This window comes from Trachypithecus francoisi, unplaced genomic scaffold (assembly GCF_009764315.1).
Source record: "Trachypithecus francoisi isolate TF-2019V2 unplaced genomic scaffold, Tfra_2.0 Lachesis_group5, whole genome shotgun sequence".
NCBI classification, from domain to species: Eukaryota; Metazoa; Chordata; class Mammalia; order Primates; family Cercopithecidae; genus Trachypithecus; species Trachypithecus francoisi.
In genome coordinates, this window is record NW_022681470.1 from 16,718,546 (window position 1) to 16,737,086 (window position 18,541).

An 18,541-nucleotide genomic window follows, 5' to 3' on the forward strand; every position below is an offset into this window, starting at 1 on the left:
ATTCTACTTTAGAATTTTGTTAAATGTACAATATAATCAATATCATGATTTGTAAATACATGTTATTCTTTACTCACAAACTGGTGTTCCAATCATATGACCAAATTTCACCCTCAACAAATGAAACCTTAGAAAAATTGAGACTACTGACATGAATGTGCTGCACAGAACATACATCAGTAGCAGATGGTCCTGGGGGTGATGACTGTAGCAAAAGGAAATTAAATGCAAAGGTGCCTGTCACCGGTTGAGTTGTGTCCCCCAAAATTCACAGGTTAGAGTCCGAATCCCCAGTACCTAAGAATGTGACGGTGTTTGGAGGTAGGGCTTTTCAATAGGTAACAAATTTAAAATAAAGTCATTAGGGTGACTTTATTTGGATACCAATCCAATATGACTGGTATCATTATAAGAAGAGATGTGGAGGGCCAGGTGTGGAGGCTCACACCTGTAATCCCAGCACTTTGGGAGGTCGAGGTGGGTAGATCACGAGGTCAGGAGATCTAGACCATCTTGGCTAACATGGTGAAACCCTGTCTCTACTAAAAATATAAAAAATTAGCTGGGTGTGGTGGCGGGCGCCTGTAGTCCCAGCTACTTGGGAGGCTGAGGCAGGAGAATGGCGTGAACCCAGGAGGCCAAGCTTGCAGTCAGCTGAGATCACACCACTGCACTCCAGCCTGGGCTACAGAGCCAGACTCTGCCTCAATTAAAAAAAAAAAAAAGAGAGAGAGATGTGGAGACAGACACACGTGGAGGGAAGACCATCTGAGGACAAAAGAGAAAACGGCTGTCTGCAAGTCAAGGAGAGGAGCCTCAGAAGAAACCAGCCCCACCGACACCTTGATTTTAGACATTCAGCCATCAGAATAGTGAGAAAACAAATTTCTGTTGTCTAAACCACCCTGTCCATGGTACTTTATTACGACAGCCCTAGCAGACTCGTGCATGTGGAATTTTCCATTTCTCATGATATGATGAGTTATATGTATGTAGTATTAGGGCACCGCACACTGGTGCTTCACGATCCAGGTAAAAATAGTTGCTACTCCATGTAGCAGCAGCAGCAGGTCCAACAGAAAACACGGCAACTCTTTTGTTTCCTTCAGACTGACAGTTTCTTTTCAATCTGCCCAACTGTGAGACTGCAGGCTGCTACAACAATAAATGTGTGTAGAACATTATCATTCTTGTTTGCAGTTTAGGAGCTAAGTATTATGAATGGTGGCTCTAAGAAAATGTGATGTGAGAATGTCTTTGATTTTTAAAAATGATTATGGATTATGATTTAAAAATTATTATTTAAAGATGATTCATTAGAAACGAAAAAGGGCTCCCTTCAATACTCCTGCAATATCACAAATATAATACAATCACTGATGTCAAAAATATAAGGAATAAAAATTCAATCTGGGGAGGGACAGATTGCTTTTCAGCCATAATTAGAAGGGCAAATGGAATTTAAGTCAATAACAGTCACTAATCTAGATAATGCAAGCCAAGACTTGGTCAAGGGCCAGAATGAGACATTTATACAGCAGGATACAGCCAGGCAATTTTGGTTTAATGACTTGGGAGTGAGAAACTATTCTAAAGATAACTGATCCGACCAAAGAACTGTCTCTACTTCTACCACTCTGCTCCAAGCCACAGGCACCTCTCCTCTGAAATGCTGCAACAGTCTCAGAACAGTTCTTCTGCATTTACCCTCACTGCTCCACAGTCTGTTCTTGAGATACAGCCAGGGTGAGCCTTCACAAGCATGTCAAATAAAATGCCACTATTCAGCCCAAAACCCTGCTCCATCACACCTGGGTCAAGTCACGTCTGCAAGGACCTATATGGCCCATCTCTCATCACGTCTCTTACCTCCTCTCCTACAACTCCCTTCTTTGCTTGCTCCACCCTGGCCACAGAGGCCTCCTGACAGCTCCTCAAATCTGCTGTGGCTGGTTAAGGCTCCACTGCCTTGACCTTCTGCCCCAGCACATATAATGGGCCAACTCCCTCCCACCTGCAAGTCCTTGCTCACCTCTGACACTCTCAGTGAGGCTGGCCTGACTACTCCATCGACAGCTGTAAATTTCACATCCACTCGTCTTCCGCCCCAACCCCCAAGTCATGTTCATTTTCTACTAACCTACCTGTAACTTACTTATTTATTATGTTTGTTATTTATTTCTGCCTTTTCCCACTAGGAAAAGAATTCCACGTGGGCAAGGATCTTTGGAGAAGTACTTGAAGTGCTTGGCACACAGTGTGTACCTAATAAATATTTGATGAATGTATAATACTCACATTCTTGCCTTCTCTCTAAGAAATAAGTGGGGTGGGGTAGGGTGGGGCGGAAGCATCCTCACCTCTGTTAGAGGCACACTCAAACCACAGGATGGTGAGTGGCTCCATCTTTATCCCCACTTCTCACCACTGCCCCCTCAGGATCAGGGAGGGATGAAAGGCTGCAGCTGCTCTTGACTGTATGGCTGGGGTGGAGCTTTGCATGACAGAGAAAGAAGAGGTTAAAAAACTTCGAGTCAACTCATCAGATGTCCTCTCTTCTTTCAAAATTCCATCTCTCAGAAGTCTTATTTATCTCGGTTTCTCTCTGTTGGAGAGTGTCCTTTCATGGGCTATATTACATGTTGAGCCGTGTTGTCCACAAAATTCGTATGTTGACGTCCTGACCTCCACACCTCAGAATGTGACTGCAGTTGGAAATAGGTCATTGCAAATGTACTTTGAGTTAAGATCAACCATACTCTGACATGACTGGTGTCCTTATAAAAGGGGAAATGTGGATTCAGAGACATGCATAGAGGGAAGATGATACGAAAAGACACAGGGAGAAAATGATCATCTACAAGCCAAGGAGAGATGCAGATCCTTCCCTGACAGTCCCCAGAAGAAAGCAACCCTGCTGACACCTTGATTCTTGGACTTTTTTTTTATTTTTTATTTTTTCGAGATGGAGTCTCACTCTGTCTCCCAGGCTGGAGTGCAGTGATATGATCTCAGCTCACTGCAACCTCCACTTTTTGGGTTCAAGCAATTCTTCTGCCTCAGCCTCCCAAGTAGGTGGGATTACAGGCCTGTGCCAGAACACTCAGCTAATTTTTTTGGTATTTTTAGTAGAAATGGTGTTTCACCATATTAGCCAGGCTGGTCTCAAACTCCTGACCTCAAGTGATCCACCCCCCTCAGCCTTCCAAACTGTTGGGATTACAGGCGTGGGCCACTGCACCCGGCCAATCTTGGACTTCTAGACATGATAAATTTCTGTATTTAAGCCAGGTGGCTGTGGTGCTACTTTATACTAATACAGGCTGGCATGGAAAGGAAGACATATGGAGGGCCACTCATTCCTGCCTCTTAGAATGGTAAGAGCTAGAAGTCTGGAAGCGAGGTGTAGGCCTGGGCAAACGGCACCGGTGGTCTCATCTGGGAGCCTGCCTCTAGCAAAGTGCCAAATGAGTCCTCACTGCCAACATGCTGCCAAGGTCAGAAGATGGCTCCAAAAATTCAGAGTGATTGTGCTTAGAGCATCTCGCTCATCTTCCTCAAAAACTTATAGCTACTGCTATCATGTCAATGTGTCCTCCAGAATTCATGTGTTGGAAACTAAATTCCCAAGGCAACCATGTTGAGAGGTAGGACCTTTAAGAAATGTTTAGGTTACCAGGAATCTGCCCTCATGAATGGATTGATATCGTTATTGGGGGAGTGGGTTCCTGATAAAAGGGTGAGTTTGGTCCCCTCCCCTTCTCTGTCTCTCTCTCTCTCTCTTTCTCTCTCTCTCCCCTGCTCTCTCTCACACACGTGTTCTCTCTCTCTCTCTCTCTCTCTCTTTCGATCTCTCTTGCCCTTCTGCTTCCTGCCATGGGATGATGCAGTAAGAAGGTCCTTGCCAGATGCAGCCCCCTCAGCCTCGGACTTCCAAGCCTCCAGAAGTGTAAGAAATAAATCTTCTCTCTTTATAAGTCACTCAGTCTGCAGTAACAAAATGGACTAAGACAGCTGCATTGGGCATCTATTTGGTTAGAGAATCCCACGCCCCAATCTAATAGCAACTAACAACTATTTACTCGGTTTCTCCAGATCCTGTCCCTTAGGGAAGCCTATCTCAAGAGCCTTATAACATACTTGAATCCACACCCTCTCTCTGTAATACTTCCAATACTCTCCTTAAATCCAGGCAAAAGAACTCCTCCCTTGTTCTCTGCCACATTGGAGGGCTCTGTCCTGATCCTCCTTACCCTTGAGGGGAAGGGTAAATGGGGGCACCAAAGGTACATGCCACCCAAAGCTGGTTCAGGCAGCCAAGACCAGAAGTGCCTTCCTGAAGAGCCAGGAGCCTGCACCCTGCCAGGGTTCTTCTCAGGGCACTGCTTGCAAGGGTGGACTGCAATGCAGTGGGCATACCTCTAGGCCCAAGCGGTAGTCGAGCACAGGCTATTTTGAAGGGTGTAGATATTACCTGGACATACAGGCTAGGTCCCCATATAAAACCTATCATGGTGTGGGACAGGTGCAAGGGTAGGAAGACAAGGCGGGAAGTTCCATTTGACCCCTTACTCTGGGACACAATGTCAGGCAGGCCTGGATAGACCCCTTTAATGTTATATCCTAGAGAAACCACTTCTCATTCCATGCAGTCTTTGGTAGTTTATTACCAGTTCCTCGTACCACCAGTAACCCAGCCATGACCACCTTAGCACCTGGCACTGGAGGTAAAGCCTTGGCTTTCAGCATCAGAGGCACTCCCAGGGTGACAACCACACACCTGCCCCAAAGATGAGCCTTTGAAGAACAAACTCTGTTCCTGTTCTTACCTGGACCTCTGCAGAAAAAGAATATTAACGACACTCAGAGAATGACACCACTACCCCACTAACTTTCTGCAAGACTTTGAACAAGTCACTTTCATCTGGGGCTCCATTTTCTCAGCTGCAAAATGAGGAAGTTGAACTCAATTATTTCTAAAATCCTTCCAGGTCTACTATCCCATATTCTTTCACTGCTCTATCACTCAAAAATCTTTTACTAGCCTTTTTATTTATAGATATTTAGAGAATCTAAAAACCACATAGGTTTTATAAAGTACCAGATAACATTGATAACAGAGACAGAAATATACAGGAGACATGTGTCTTTTTTTACTCTATAATAGAGTAATAGAGACAGAAATATACAGGATATATTAGATTAGACAGAAATATAATAGATAATAAAGATACATTCGATATTAGAAATGTAATAGATAATACAGACAGAAATATACAGGAGATACATGTCATTTTTTACACTAAGTGAGGGACGTGTTTTTCAGCTCGGAAGCTAACTGTGCAAAGGGTCTGCTCCCTGCAGACAGCTGTCCGCTCATCTTCCTGCCTGTGTATATGTGGCTTTATGCTGAAGTTCCCCTTTAGCAAAAAGCTACAGGAGATGAGGAATATCAGTTTCATCTCTGAACATCCTTCTCTCTACCCTCTCCCTCTCCCTCTATTCCCTATCCCATCCCATTTCCTGTTCTGTAAAAATCAGTTTAAGAATGAGAGATTATTACTAAAGCAAACCACAAATGATGGAAAGAGCAAAATGACAGCTATCTTAGCATAGGCACCACTTGGGTCTTGAATTAAAACACACTCACACAGCCAGGTATAGTGGGTCACACCTGTAATCCATGCACTTTGGGAGGCCAAGATGGGCAGATCACTTGAGCACAGGCGTTCATGACCAGCTTGGATAACATGGCGAAACCCCGTCTCTACCAAAAAATAATAATAATAATAATACAAAAATTAGCCAAGCATGGTGGCATGTGTCTGTGATCCCAGCTACTCGGGAAGCTGAGGTGGGAGGATTCCTTGAGCCCAGGAGGCTGAGGCTACAGTGAGCTATGATCGCACCACTGCACTCCAGCCTGAGTGGCAAAGCAAGACCTTATGTAAATAAATAAATAAATAAAATAAAATAACACACACACACACACAATACACACAAATCCATTGACATTAACAACTTTGCCCCTCACCTTCTGTCAGAGGACAAATGGAAAACAAAATGACGTGGAAACAGCTTTAGGAACTTCAGGTTTATCTACTTGGTCTTTATCCTTCCTTAGACCCTTCTATCCTCACAGGCACCCATCAGACATTCATGGAGCACAGAGGCACAAATGCCATGAATTCCTCTAGACTTCGGATGATCTTGTAAAGGCACAACAGGGTACATAAATTCATCAGAAGCAAGCCATTCTATATGGCTATTTATAAAAATGACTCAAGCTGGTTATCTGAGACCTTTACTTCTGGGAAAGCCAGTGTGGTGCGGTGGAGAGAGATTTGAACTGAGAGGTAGGAGCACCAGGACCTCTGCTGGCCATCCTTGCCACCTTTGGCAAAGCATGTTATCTCTTTCCAGTTCAGTGGTGGCTGAAGTCAGAGAGTTTGCTGAACTCAAAACAGACACTCACCTTCGTGCTCACCAACTAGCTCATCTTTTGAGGATCATGGGAGGAATGAAGTATAGAAAGACCATTTAATAAATCATGCAGACATATACCATACCTGTATTATAGTAAGAAAATATTTTAGAGTAATCTGACCAAAATCAGGCACATAAATTTTTAACACGGGTGGAATAAATATACTTAGAGTTTTTCTCGCCCAGGCAAAGGACATTAAGTAAAAGAATCAAAGAAAACTAGGCTAGGGAAATACTTGAACATTTAGTTCTTTGATTCCTTTTCTGAGTATACATCACATCATGACTCACATTCTCCCTATCTCTCTGAATTTCAAGGATCCTGTGTCTTCAACTACGGTGCCACACTCCATTATTCTGAGTCCTTTTAGTACAGTACAACTTCTCCAAATAACTCAGCAAACTGAAAATGAGGTGTCACTTTTTGTTTTTTTGTTTGTTTGTTTGTTTTTTGAGACAGAATCTCACCCTGTCACCCAGGCTGGAGTGCAGTGGTGCAATCTCAGCTCACTGCAACCTCCACCTCCCGGGTTCAAGCAATTCTCCTGCCTCAGCCTCCTGAGTGGCTGGGATTATAGGCACACACCACCATGCCCAGATAACTTTTGCATTTTTATTAGAGAGGGGGTTTCACCATGTTGGTCAAGCTGGTCTCAAACTCCTGACCTTGGGATCTGCCCGCCTCGGCATCCCAAAGTGCCGGGATTACAGGCATGAGCCACTGTGCCTGGCTGATGTTACATTTTATAAGACCATAAACTCTTTTTAATAAGATACACTCATGTAACTCATATCATAAGGGACAATGGAGGGAGAGGAAAAAAATGAACACAAGGATTTCTGATCTTTCCTTGGAAAAGATTTCCTGTGATCGAGGTGCTGATGCAAAGGCAGTGAGCAGAGGAAAGGAGTAAGCCCTAATAGTGAATTTGCTGAACTTTCCAAATTGGCAGGTATGAGTAAGGTAGCACACGCACGCGTTCACACCCTCACCCTGTGCCATCTCTTGCAGGTCCCCGTGCTTACTGGGAAGCTCTGCCTGATATCACAGCATCACAGTTTGCATCAAAGTCCAGTTTCATAAAAAATCACAGCTTTATTTTTAACTGATGAACTTGCTATTTGGCTTATCCAAATATTCCAAGTGTTAATTCAACCAGATCTTTCTCATTGCCTCAAACAATCTTATTCCAAACTGAAACTATAATTCATGCGCCAAAAACATTTTGACTTACAGACATTTGTCTGTAGGAGATTTTGGTGGTTTAACAATGAAAAAATGAGAACAGGAATCAGAAATATGAACAGCCTTATGTTCAGATTATAATCATTCTCCTTTCTACCCCTTCCTCACAAGCTGTTAAATGATTCTTTTTTACAACAATAAGGAAATAAATTACCAGCTTCTTATTTTTGGGGACTGGTAACCAAGTCAGCTCCATATTTTCAACTATTCTCATAACCATGATGTATTTAAATGTTCAAACAAGATTTCAGTACTTGGGCTCTAGAACTTTTCCCCACCCCTCCAAAATTCATGTGAGTTCAGCCCATTAAATACTACAATTTAATCTAAGGGGAAAACGATACTACATCCAGGCTTATTCTGTTAAGTGATCCAAAGGCAACTTCATATTTCCATTTCAATTACTACCCTCCCTTTATTCTGATTATTTAATAAGGAATGTCCAGTTGTTCCCATGGGAACAACTGAGATTTTAAATAAATACCCAGAACTGCTTGCATTTTTTTTTATATATATTTATTTTTATTTGTTGAGACAGTCTTGCTCTGTCACCCAGGCTGGATTACAGTGACATGATCTCCGCTCACTGAAACCTTCACCTCCCATGTTCAAGTGACTCTCCCACCTCAGCCTCCCGAGTAGCTGGAACTACACAGACGCGCCACCACACCTGGCTAATTTTTTATTGTTTTTTTTTGGTAGAGACAGGGTTTTGCCATGTTGGCCAGGTTGGTCTGAAACTCCTGACCTCAAGTGATCCTCCCACCTCGGCCTCCCAAAGTCCTGGGATTACAGACATGAGCCACTGTGCCTAGTCATTTGCATTTATATTTAATACTAATTTTTTAAATATGTTCTTGCTTCTCCTAAATTTCTAAGTATTTATACTTTCCATAACTGTGAAGCTTGCCAAAAACGTTGTACTTTCTGCTGTGGGTTTATTCTCTTCTTCTGAATCGTCTTTAATTAACTGGCGTCTGGCTAAGAATAAGCATATGTACAGCTCAAGTTTGCAGAGACAATTTTAACCTTACATTTCTCTCAAGCGACTCTCAAAATCTGTTGACAAAGCAACAGATCAGCCTGATTCCTAAAACTGGGGAATATTGTCAATTTCATTTCCTAAAATGTTTCTGTGGGTAAACTAAAGATGGACATACTTTACTGGATAAAAAATGCAAAAATAGACCACTGGTGAACAAAATGAACCAACAGTAGGAGAAAAATTCAGTTGACTAAAGGAGAAACTGAATAAGGAATTCCAACACCAATATCAATATGACTCAAAGAGGAAGCTAAGGAAATCTGCAAAAGAGGAAGTACAAAACAGTAATGACAATGAAAGTCAAGATGAAGGTTTAACAATGATCTCTATATAAGACACAGCACCCCCCACCCCCACCCCCACCCCCACCCACTGAAAGCAGCTACAGGAAATCTAGAGGTTCTGTCTGACTTTGGTTTCAGTCATCCTAGCAGCCTAGCTAACAGCACAGGGTAGATTAATCACCCTTCCACAGCTTGAAAAAGATGTGCTCTTAACTGATTAAATTCTCAGCAAGCAATGAGCTGGCATTTCCAACCTGGGGATATTCCCAGCAGTCACTGGAGAAGGGTCTTTCTGAGCAGAGCTAAATTACCTTCTGCTGGAAGATTCCAAAACTTCTGCACTTCTTCCACTTTCAGCTCAAGGTCTGAAGAAGAGTTTAGCCTGACTTACTAAATTAACATCTGAAAAGTTAAAGCAGGGAAAAGGAACATACAGCTTACAAAAAGGAAAGAATAAGAGAATTTGATGGAGGGAACAGAAGATTGCAGAAGACATGTAAATTACAAACAAATTAAGTACAGAACAGTTCTCAAGGTGATAATAATGGAAACTAAAAATTGAAATTGACTAGGAGAAAGACTTAAAATAGGCCACATGCTTTCATGTTTGTGAGAGTTGACTTGCAGCTGCAATATTAGAACTAGCTATGATCATTTTAAGATGACTATCTCCCATCTTTGATAATCCATGGGGCTCCAGTTGAAAATAATTAACCTAATGCCTAAATTATATAAAAGAGAAATGGGTGAGTCTACAAATCACAAGCCTCCAAAGAGCTACCTAAACAATAACAATACTAAGAATAATAGACTCGTGTTGTAAGTTTCTTAAAGAAAACAAGCACAGAGAATTTGTAAAATATTAAAATACAACATTATAAAATACATATCCATTTTTTCACCCTCCTTTGTTCTAAGTTATTCAAAAATCATGGTAAATGTTACTGTAGCACAAAATAAAGTCTTTTTTTAAATCTGCAAGTAAAATAGAATTCCTCCCTTGAGTTTCTCAAATACAGCCTGTTAACTTAAAAATCACACAATTTATCAATTTAGAAAGAAGAGCTTTGTTTCTTATAAGGGGTTAAAGCCTGCAATGTTGCCATTCTAACAGGCTGGGAAGCATAGGCTCCAGTAGAAGCCAATAGCAAGCACTTTAAGGGAGGGACAGGTAAGACAGGAATTTATGCAGAATAGGTTGACCAAGTACACATATTCCACAGGTTATAGCAGGAGCTATGAATATTCATGAAGGTGGTCCTAATGCATGCATACTGAATAAGCACACATGTTATATACAACTTACGTTCACCTTGGGGTGGAGACTTAACATTTACATGTATTACAATTAGGCCCTCTATGTAAAAGGTCCTTTCAGAACACAAAGGCACTCAAGTGTCTCTGTAAATAGGCCAGAAGCAGTCCACAGTTGGTCTTTGTATCAGAAGAAAGTTACTGAAATCAGAATCTTTTCTAATGAAAGCTACAGTTATGGCTGGTGGAAGAGGGAGTCAGTCAGTCAGCATCTGGCAGTGGAAGGAATGCCATGGTTTTAAGATAGCTCATCTCAAGGCCAGTGCTTGTTTAGCTGCTAGAGAAAAAGAAAACCCAGGTGGCAGTTAGAAGGTAGTTTATTCTTTTTTTTTTTTTTTTTTTTTTTTTTTGAGGCGGAGTCTTGCTCTGTCGCCCGGACTGGAGTGCAGTGGCCAGATCTCAGCTCACTGCAAGCTCCGCCTCCTGGGTTTCCGCCATTCTCCTGCCTCAGCCTCCCAAGTAGCTGGGACTACAGGCGCCCGCCACCTCGCCCGGCTAGTTTTTGTATTTTTAGTAGAGACGGGGTTTCACCGTATTAGCCAGGATGGTCTCGATCTCCTGACCTCGTGATCCGCCCGTCTCGGCCTCCCAAAGTGCTGGGATTACAGGCTTGAGCCACCGCGCCCGGCCGGTAGTTTATTCTTTAGGTGCAGGGGTGTGTGACTTATCTCTGCCTGGCATGGCCTTAGGTCTTGTTTATAATTTGGTATCTCATTACCACCGAGAGTCTGTTCCGTCAGTTCTTAAGATCTCGTTTTAGCAATGATGCTGGTCAGTTGTTGTGTCTAAGCTACAAAAGGGAGGGATTATAACAAGGCAAATCCAACCTCCTGGCCCATTGGGGCTGGGAACTCAGTTTGTATGGAGTCTCTGGGGTCTCCTTGGCCAAGAGGGAATCCGTTCAGTGGTTGGGGGCTTAAGATTTTATTTTTAATTTACAACACAATGAAAACTGGAAATGGGAGTTCTGTTTTCTTGGGAACCTACATTTCCTGGTGAGCAGCATCTGTACCCAGCCAGATAGGGGGGATTTTCTTCCTTCTTTTCCAACCCTCTTGCTCCTTTACCAGATTATAATTTGGTAAACTTTTCACATTGCCTGTAATGACGACTTTCCAGAAGAAAATGGGAGGATACACAATGGCGAGGCGAGGTCTAAGCTCTGAGCAGCAGTAGCAATGCTTGGAAAGCAGGTTTGCTCAGGTCCCTGCTCTAGGGACCAGCCCTTAGGAAAGTGCCAGCTAGAGCACCGTGGCCTGTGGATGGTCACAGCCTGCCCAGGGAACTTCAAAGAGGAACTTAACATAGAGCTCCTAGGAATAGAATTATGAGGGATTTTTAGGCAGTTTATTTTAACTTATTTCACAAAATCCTAAAGTGCAAAGTATTGTAGAACCAGAAAGGACCTTCCACATCATCCAGTTCAAACCCTCTTTTCACAGACAGTAATACCAGTTCCTCCAGCCCTGGGGCGGGGCCTTGCTTTCCAGTTTCTCTTCCTCTCACATTTCTTTCTTTGGAAAGTCTGACAGACCTCTCTGACTTGAGACAGTTGCCTGTTTAGTCTCCCCAGGCTGCCTATTTTCAGATACCCCTTGGATCCAATCCAATCAGGCAACACTAGGCGCACAGAGACAACCATCCCTGGCCTGGAGGGACATCCATTCTCTTGTCCTTGGGCCTACAGACCCGTGCTCTGCTGGGCTGGACTCCTTTCCATTGCTTGACTAAGCACTCTGTCCAAGGCCTGGTCTCTCCCAGGCCATAAGTGTGAACCATCTCTGGATTCCCTCTGCATTAAAAATTGGCCAAAGACATGAGGGCACCACTTTTATGGCTGTGTGAACTTGGACCCTCAGCAGCCTCATCTGCAAAATGGGCATAAAAACATTATATTGCCCAACAGACTTTATAGGGTTATTGTAAGCAAGTATGACAGTTTGTAAATAACAGAGATATTAAAATTAGTGTATGAGTATCATCACCAAACTAAGAAGGACAGACAGGATAAATCTGAGTGGAGAGGGCAAATCTGCAGGGAGGTCCTGAACGCTGCAGATGTCGCCTATGCAGGGAAGCCTCACTCCAGGCACCCATCTGGCCAGCATTGCTCACACACTTCTGTCTCACTGCATTTGCTGTCTTGGCAAATATTTATCTGCCTCATGAATTCCTGGGAAAAGCAAGATGTCTACTTTACTTAAAAAGTGGGAGTGGGGAAAAAAAAAAACTTGTAATCCCAGTGACCCAGGAGGCTGGGGTAGAAAGATCACTTGAGGCCAGGAGTTCAAGTCCAACCTGGCAACACAGCAAGACCCCCCATCTCTACAAAAAATTAAAAAATTAGCCAGGCATCGCGACATGCACTTATAATCCTAGCACTTGGAAGGCTGAGGCAGGAGGATCACTTGAGCTCAGGAGTAAAAGGCTGTAATGAGCCATGATCATACCGCTGCACTCCAGCCTGTGGGACGGGGGAAACCCCATCTCTAAAAAAGAAAGAAAAGTCCTTACCAAAAAAAGGGGGGGAAAATCAGAATTTCCTGGAAAAATGCAAAGCTCTCCTCTTTCTCCAGATGATTTCTAATGCTCTCAGTCCCATAAAGCCATTGCCTTGGCAAACCAATCAGGTAGAAGGCAAAGACAGAGGAGAGAGAAAGACAAAGCCCAGAAGTGGAGATTAAAGAACAACAATCTTCACAAATGGAAAAGCAGCTTGGAGGCTGCTGATACGCTGCAGGGATTTCCTCTGCAGTCTCTGCATTATTGCAGTTTGGTGGCTGCCTCACACTACCCCCGGGGCAAGAGCATTAATGGGATCTCTCCCACACAGCTGCCTCCAGGCAACCCTCTTTGAGAATCTCTACCATAATCCCAGATTCGGGATCAGTTTTGCAATTCAGGCCTTGTTGTTTCAGTGTCTCCTCACTCTAATAGGATATGCTTCTGAGGGGAAAGAGGAACTATTGGTTTTTTTTTCCCATTCAGTTGTGAGCTGGTGAATTACGTTATTTCAAATCTCACTTGCAAGGAGGCCTGACATCAGCAGGGACTGCGTGGTGTGGAGCTGAGCACAGGCGTGATGAGGATGCCTGCAGCGCCCTGCATAATTACTGCCCCTGGCCAGGGAGCCCTGGGCAGTTTAGCTAGTGGTTGGGGGCATGGACACCACAGAAGGCCTGGCTCCTCTCCACCTACCAGCCTCCCCAGCCCAGCCCTGCTGCGAGGCTCCCAGATTCTCCAACCAAGGCCCAGCCAGCCCTCCTGCAACCAGGGGTTGAGTTTGTTTCACACTTTGTGCCAATGGTTTGTAAAAAGATGTGACATGTTTCTTCCAAATGCACAACAAGCGACAATTCGTCCGTGAGCTGCCAGAACACATTTTACATGAAGCATGAAAAATCCCAGGAGCTGAGGAATGAAGGACTCAACCCCAGATGAATACAAGCCAGTCAAGCATTTCTAAAGAACGTTAGAAAGCGTCCTAGGCAGCCCTCCACGTCATCACCGTGATTATTACCATAATTATTCCTCCCTCACTTTGCAGTTGGCCATATGCACGCCACATGAGGTCACAGGCTGCCCTCCCCTGGTTTTCCTGACACATAAAACCAACAAGAAGCCAGGGGAGGCTGAGCTAATGGTGCTAGAGAGAGATGAGCTGCAAATCACCATTCTCCTCAATTTACGCCAAATAAATAGATGGAACCTCACGCCCCACATGGCGGGATGTGATTCACAGAAAACCTTGGACACTGTGTCCCCCATCTTTAACCTCTCCTCTCTCCCCCACCCCCACATCACAATCCTATTACTGAGAATGGGAGTGCAGTCAGCAGGGGGTGGAACAAGAACCATGGGTTTCATGTGGGAGGAGAACCAAGCTCACTGGGTAAAAGTGGTACTTCTAAGACCCTCACATCAAAGGAAGACTTGCAGGAGAAAATAAGGAACTTGTTTTAAAGCAGAGGGGTTGAAATCCCAGGGATGAAAGAAATTCAAATGAACATATCTTTTAATTGGTTCCTGTCCTTTCATGCACCCCTGCTCTGTCAGCTTCTATACGGTGGAGCTTCTGATTCTCCAGTGCTTAAAAAGCGTTCTCCTTTTGTTCACTGGAAGAAAACCATTTTTGTTGGCTCCACACAGAAAGTGTCTATGACGTCTCTGGGATGGAAACACTTCATCTCCTCCTGCTAAGTTATTTGATCCAGAACACAGACATTGGAAAATTCAAATGGCTTCTTTGATTTCTATTATCACACCCAAACCTAAAATCATTGGGTGTCCTTGACCCCAGCACATGCCCTCTACTTCCAGCCTGTCTCTGACATTGGCCAGGGAGTTCCCAACAAGCCACAGTCAGAAATGATGGCCTCCATGCAAGCACGTAAGTCTCCACCAGTGACACATCCAGAAAGGGCCACGTGCTATCAGGAAGTTTCTTTTCAAGCTCGTGGGTCATTGTCCACGAAACAAAGCATATCTTTCCCTTTGCAATTGCGTGTTAGCAAGTTGAGTAAATGACAAAGAGATGGCACCCTCGGTTTGCATCTGGCCTCTATGAAAATCCTTATAGATGATGATAACAGTCGTGATGTTGAGTGATCTGTTTCTCCAGGTTTTGTAACAATACTAGTCTCTGCAACTTCTCTTTATAAGACTTCAAGGTTTTCCTGTTTCACAATTTGTCTGACTCTCCCCATCTGGCCTAACAAGAGCCTATTCTCATGAACAACAAAGGTAGCTACTGACGTATGTAAGATGGGTTCATTTGGCTGAATATACCTACTGGATATTCTCCCTAAGTCAGCATTTTCTAAAAGACAACCAATACTTCATAGCAAAAATTAGGTTAACAGGACCACGTCCAGTTAGTTAAAAATACTGGATCAAGCAATCTCTCTGACCTGTTGAGCCAGCTGGCTCTACACTGGCTTCTTTCAAATGCTTCACTTCTGCAGATCCAGGTTTCAGAATTAATCAACAGGAGTGTAAATATCAGGTTTTTCTCTTATTAATTAGGACTTTGGGCAAAGTATAACCTTCTTAAACTTTTTTTCCTCACCTGCAAAATGAATATAACAACAGAAGTACTCATAGTCAGCTTATAACAGTGCCTGGTACATGGTAAGCACCCAGTGCATTTTAGCTGCCAATAACAATCCATTCTTCCAGATGGAAACTTTGTCACTGGGTGTCCCTCTCTCAGTGGTTCACCTCCTCCCTTAGTGAGAGGCATAGTTCACCCCTCTCCAGATGATCATCCTCAGCAAAAGTTGGCATCGGGATCTTTAGCCCATTGAACTCCAACAGTTCTCAAAGGGAGACAGGGTGTCCTGAGGGTGTTTGGAAATGGGGAGGATGCATATTGGAATGGGGAGGAGTGCTGGCATTTAGTGGGTTGAGTGGCCAGGAGGTGAAATAACTTGTAATGCTCAGGACTGCCCCACACCGTGAAGAATTTTCCCACCCAAAACACTAATGGTGCTTCCACTGAAAAATACAGACTGTTCGGGAAATGTTTAGAGATGAAAGTCATCAGACAAAATCATTCCAATGAACAGGTCAAAGAGGTGAGTGGCCCAAAATCAGTTAGGAAATCACCAGTACCTCCTTATGGTTTCCGGTGGCTCTGCATGGAAGGGAATCTGACCAGCGGAGGCCAGGGTGTCCTGCAAGGCCTTCCTGACCTCCTGCAGCTGACCCAGGGATAGCCGGCCCACCAGCGGGGTCAGGTCGCAGCCCTGCCACCAGAGTTGTTGCTCTTTCTCCTCTATTTCCCTTCTCAGCTGTTGATCTTTGGCTTCCAGCACCGACATCCTTGCTTGGAGAGCTTCGATTTCTTTCTATAGAGAATGAGGAGTCGAGATTTTATAAATTAACCCTGCTCACGGCAAACTGCTCTGAGGATAATGACTCGTTTAAATGAGAATTGGCCATATGCACAAGAATCATGAAGCTCCCCTTCTGAGGCAGGCAGATTTTTGGAGGTTTGCTGAACTGGAAAAATCATGCCAGCTTTATATTTCTAATGAGTTGGCATAAGGAAAAACATTCCCTCCGGAGCATTAAATAACTATGGGGGGTGAGCCAAGAATTTGACTTGGAAGAACCCAGCAGATACATAAATGACTTACTTCATCTCGGATGGACGAGTTAGGACACAGGGCAGGGAGCCTTACGCACCTGAGGTCTGAGCTAAGCAGGTAACCCCAGCCACAGACCGAAACAAGAAATGCAAGCGACCCGTTGTTAGTCTGTCCCCAAACACAAGAATTCAAAGTAAAGAGAAAGGTAAAAAATGGTTTCTTAAGTCTACAGGGCTGAGAGAGGAATGAGATGCTGCAGATGGTGCCATGCAGCCTAAAGTTCATGACAATATAAAAAATGTAATTTCTGCGAATATAGCAAACTGAAATCCAAAGAATCCATAAAATATCATTTAACATTAAGGTCAATTAACTAAACAAGCAGCAGGTAATGAACGCCCATCGTGTGCACAGTGTTATAGCAGATCATCACCTCACTGCCCATATGATTCTGAATCAAAAATAAGACTCTTAATTCACATACTCCCAAGTTTTATCCTGATAAGAGCGCAATTCTAATCCTGGGTGTCTCCCAACCTCTTATTCACATTCTCTCAGCCCCAAGGTGCATCACCTGCAACTTCTACCTCCTGAACCCACTTCAAGTATGGGAGTGGGGAGAAGAATTGGGAGTTACTAAAGAATGTCTACTACCAAGACATTCTAAGAAAAAAGTAAAGCCTCCGTGTCCCCAATTGCTCCAAGATTACAGTCTTACTGACAAAGTCTCTCAACTAACCTCTCTACTTCCACCTTTGACTTCCTCTACTCTATTCTTTTCTTTTTCTTTTAGTTTTTTTTTTTTTTAACTAGTAAAACACGTGTAGCATAAACTTCACCATCTTGAGCATTTTTAAGTGTAGAGTTCACTGGCATTAAGCACATTCACATTGTTGTACAACCATCACTGCCATCCATCCACAGAACTCTTTTCATCTTGTAAAACTGAGACTCTGTACCCATTGAAAACTAATTCCCCATTCTCTCTTCCTCCAAGTCCCTGGGAATCACCATTCTACTTTCTCTATGAATTTGACTTCTCTAGGTAACTCATACAAGTGGAATCATACAGCATTATCCTTTTGCGACCAGCGTCTTTCACTTAGCATAATGTCCTCAAGGTTCAACAATGCTGTAGCATGTGCCAGAATTTCTTTTCAAGACTGAGTAATATCCCATTACATGTACATACACATTTTGTTTATCATTTATCTGTTGATGAGAACTTGAGTTGTTATCAGCTTTTGGCTATTGTGAATAATGCTACTATGAGTCTATGGGTGTGTAAACATCTCTTTGAGTCTATGCATTCAATTTCTTTTGAGAGAGAGAGATATATATATACCCAGAAGCGGGGGTGGCTGGACCACACAGTAAATCAATTTTTAATCTTTTAAGGAAGCTGCACACTGTTTTCCATATTGTCTTACATCCTATTCCTAATACAGGGTCAAATTATTTACAATGTGGTCAGATCAATTACATTTAGCATTGTTTACTTTAAACTTTCTAGATGTTCCTAAAAACAACACTCTGACTGCAGCTGAACGCCATTATACAGGCAAAAAATTCTCCCTAAATGAAGGCATCCAATGGTTCCCTGTTGCAATCTGAGAAAATTCCAAATCCTTACAAGGCCCCTTTATCTCTGACTTCCTCCCCAAATCCTCCCCCTCATTTACACTGCTCCAGCCACATGGGCCTCCAGCTGCCCTCTGAACACATGAGGCCCACTCCCACTCTAGGGCTTCATCTTGGTATCCCCCTGCAGGATCCTCTTGCAGAAATTTCTGCAAGGCCTACTCCCTCTCCTCTTTCAACTGTTGGGTCCAATCTCACTTCTCAATGAGTAGACTCCATCCTCCACATCATCCTAGTCTACTCTGGGAAGCTCTTATCACCCTACAACATACCAGTTATCTAATAGAGGTTTTATTATGTTTATCACTTATTTTCTATCTCCCCATTCTCACCCCTAGTAGATCAAAAGCTCCCCAAGAATCTCAAGCATTTCAAACAGTATCTGGCACTCAGTGAACCCTCAATAAATATCTGTTGAATAAATGAATATTCA

General features: G+C 43.4%; 1 protein-coding gene across 7 annotated transcripts in view; it reads right to left on the reverse strand.

Moving 5' to 3' along the window:
• DISC1 (DISC1 scaffold protein) overlaps positions 1–18,541 on the reverse strand; it is a 397,938-nt gene that overhangs the window by 232,410 nt on the left and 146,987 nt on the right. For all 7 annotated transcript variants that reach the window (XR_004434336.1, XR_004434335.1, XM_033199716.1 and 4 more), the window contains exon 6: positions 15,989–16,224. Coding sequence is in view for 5 of the 7 variants with exons in the window: in XM_033199716.1 (XP_033055607.1) it covers positions 15,989–16,224 (236 nt within the window). In the remaining 2 variants the exon portion in view is untranslated. The remainder of the gene's footprint in view (positions 1–15,988; positions 16,225–18,541) is intronic.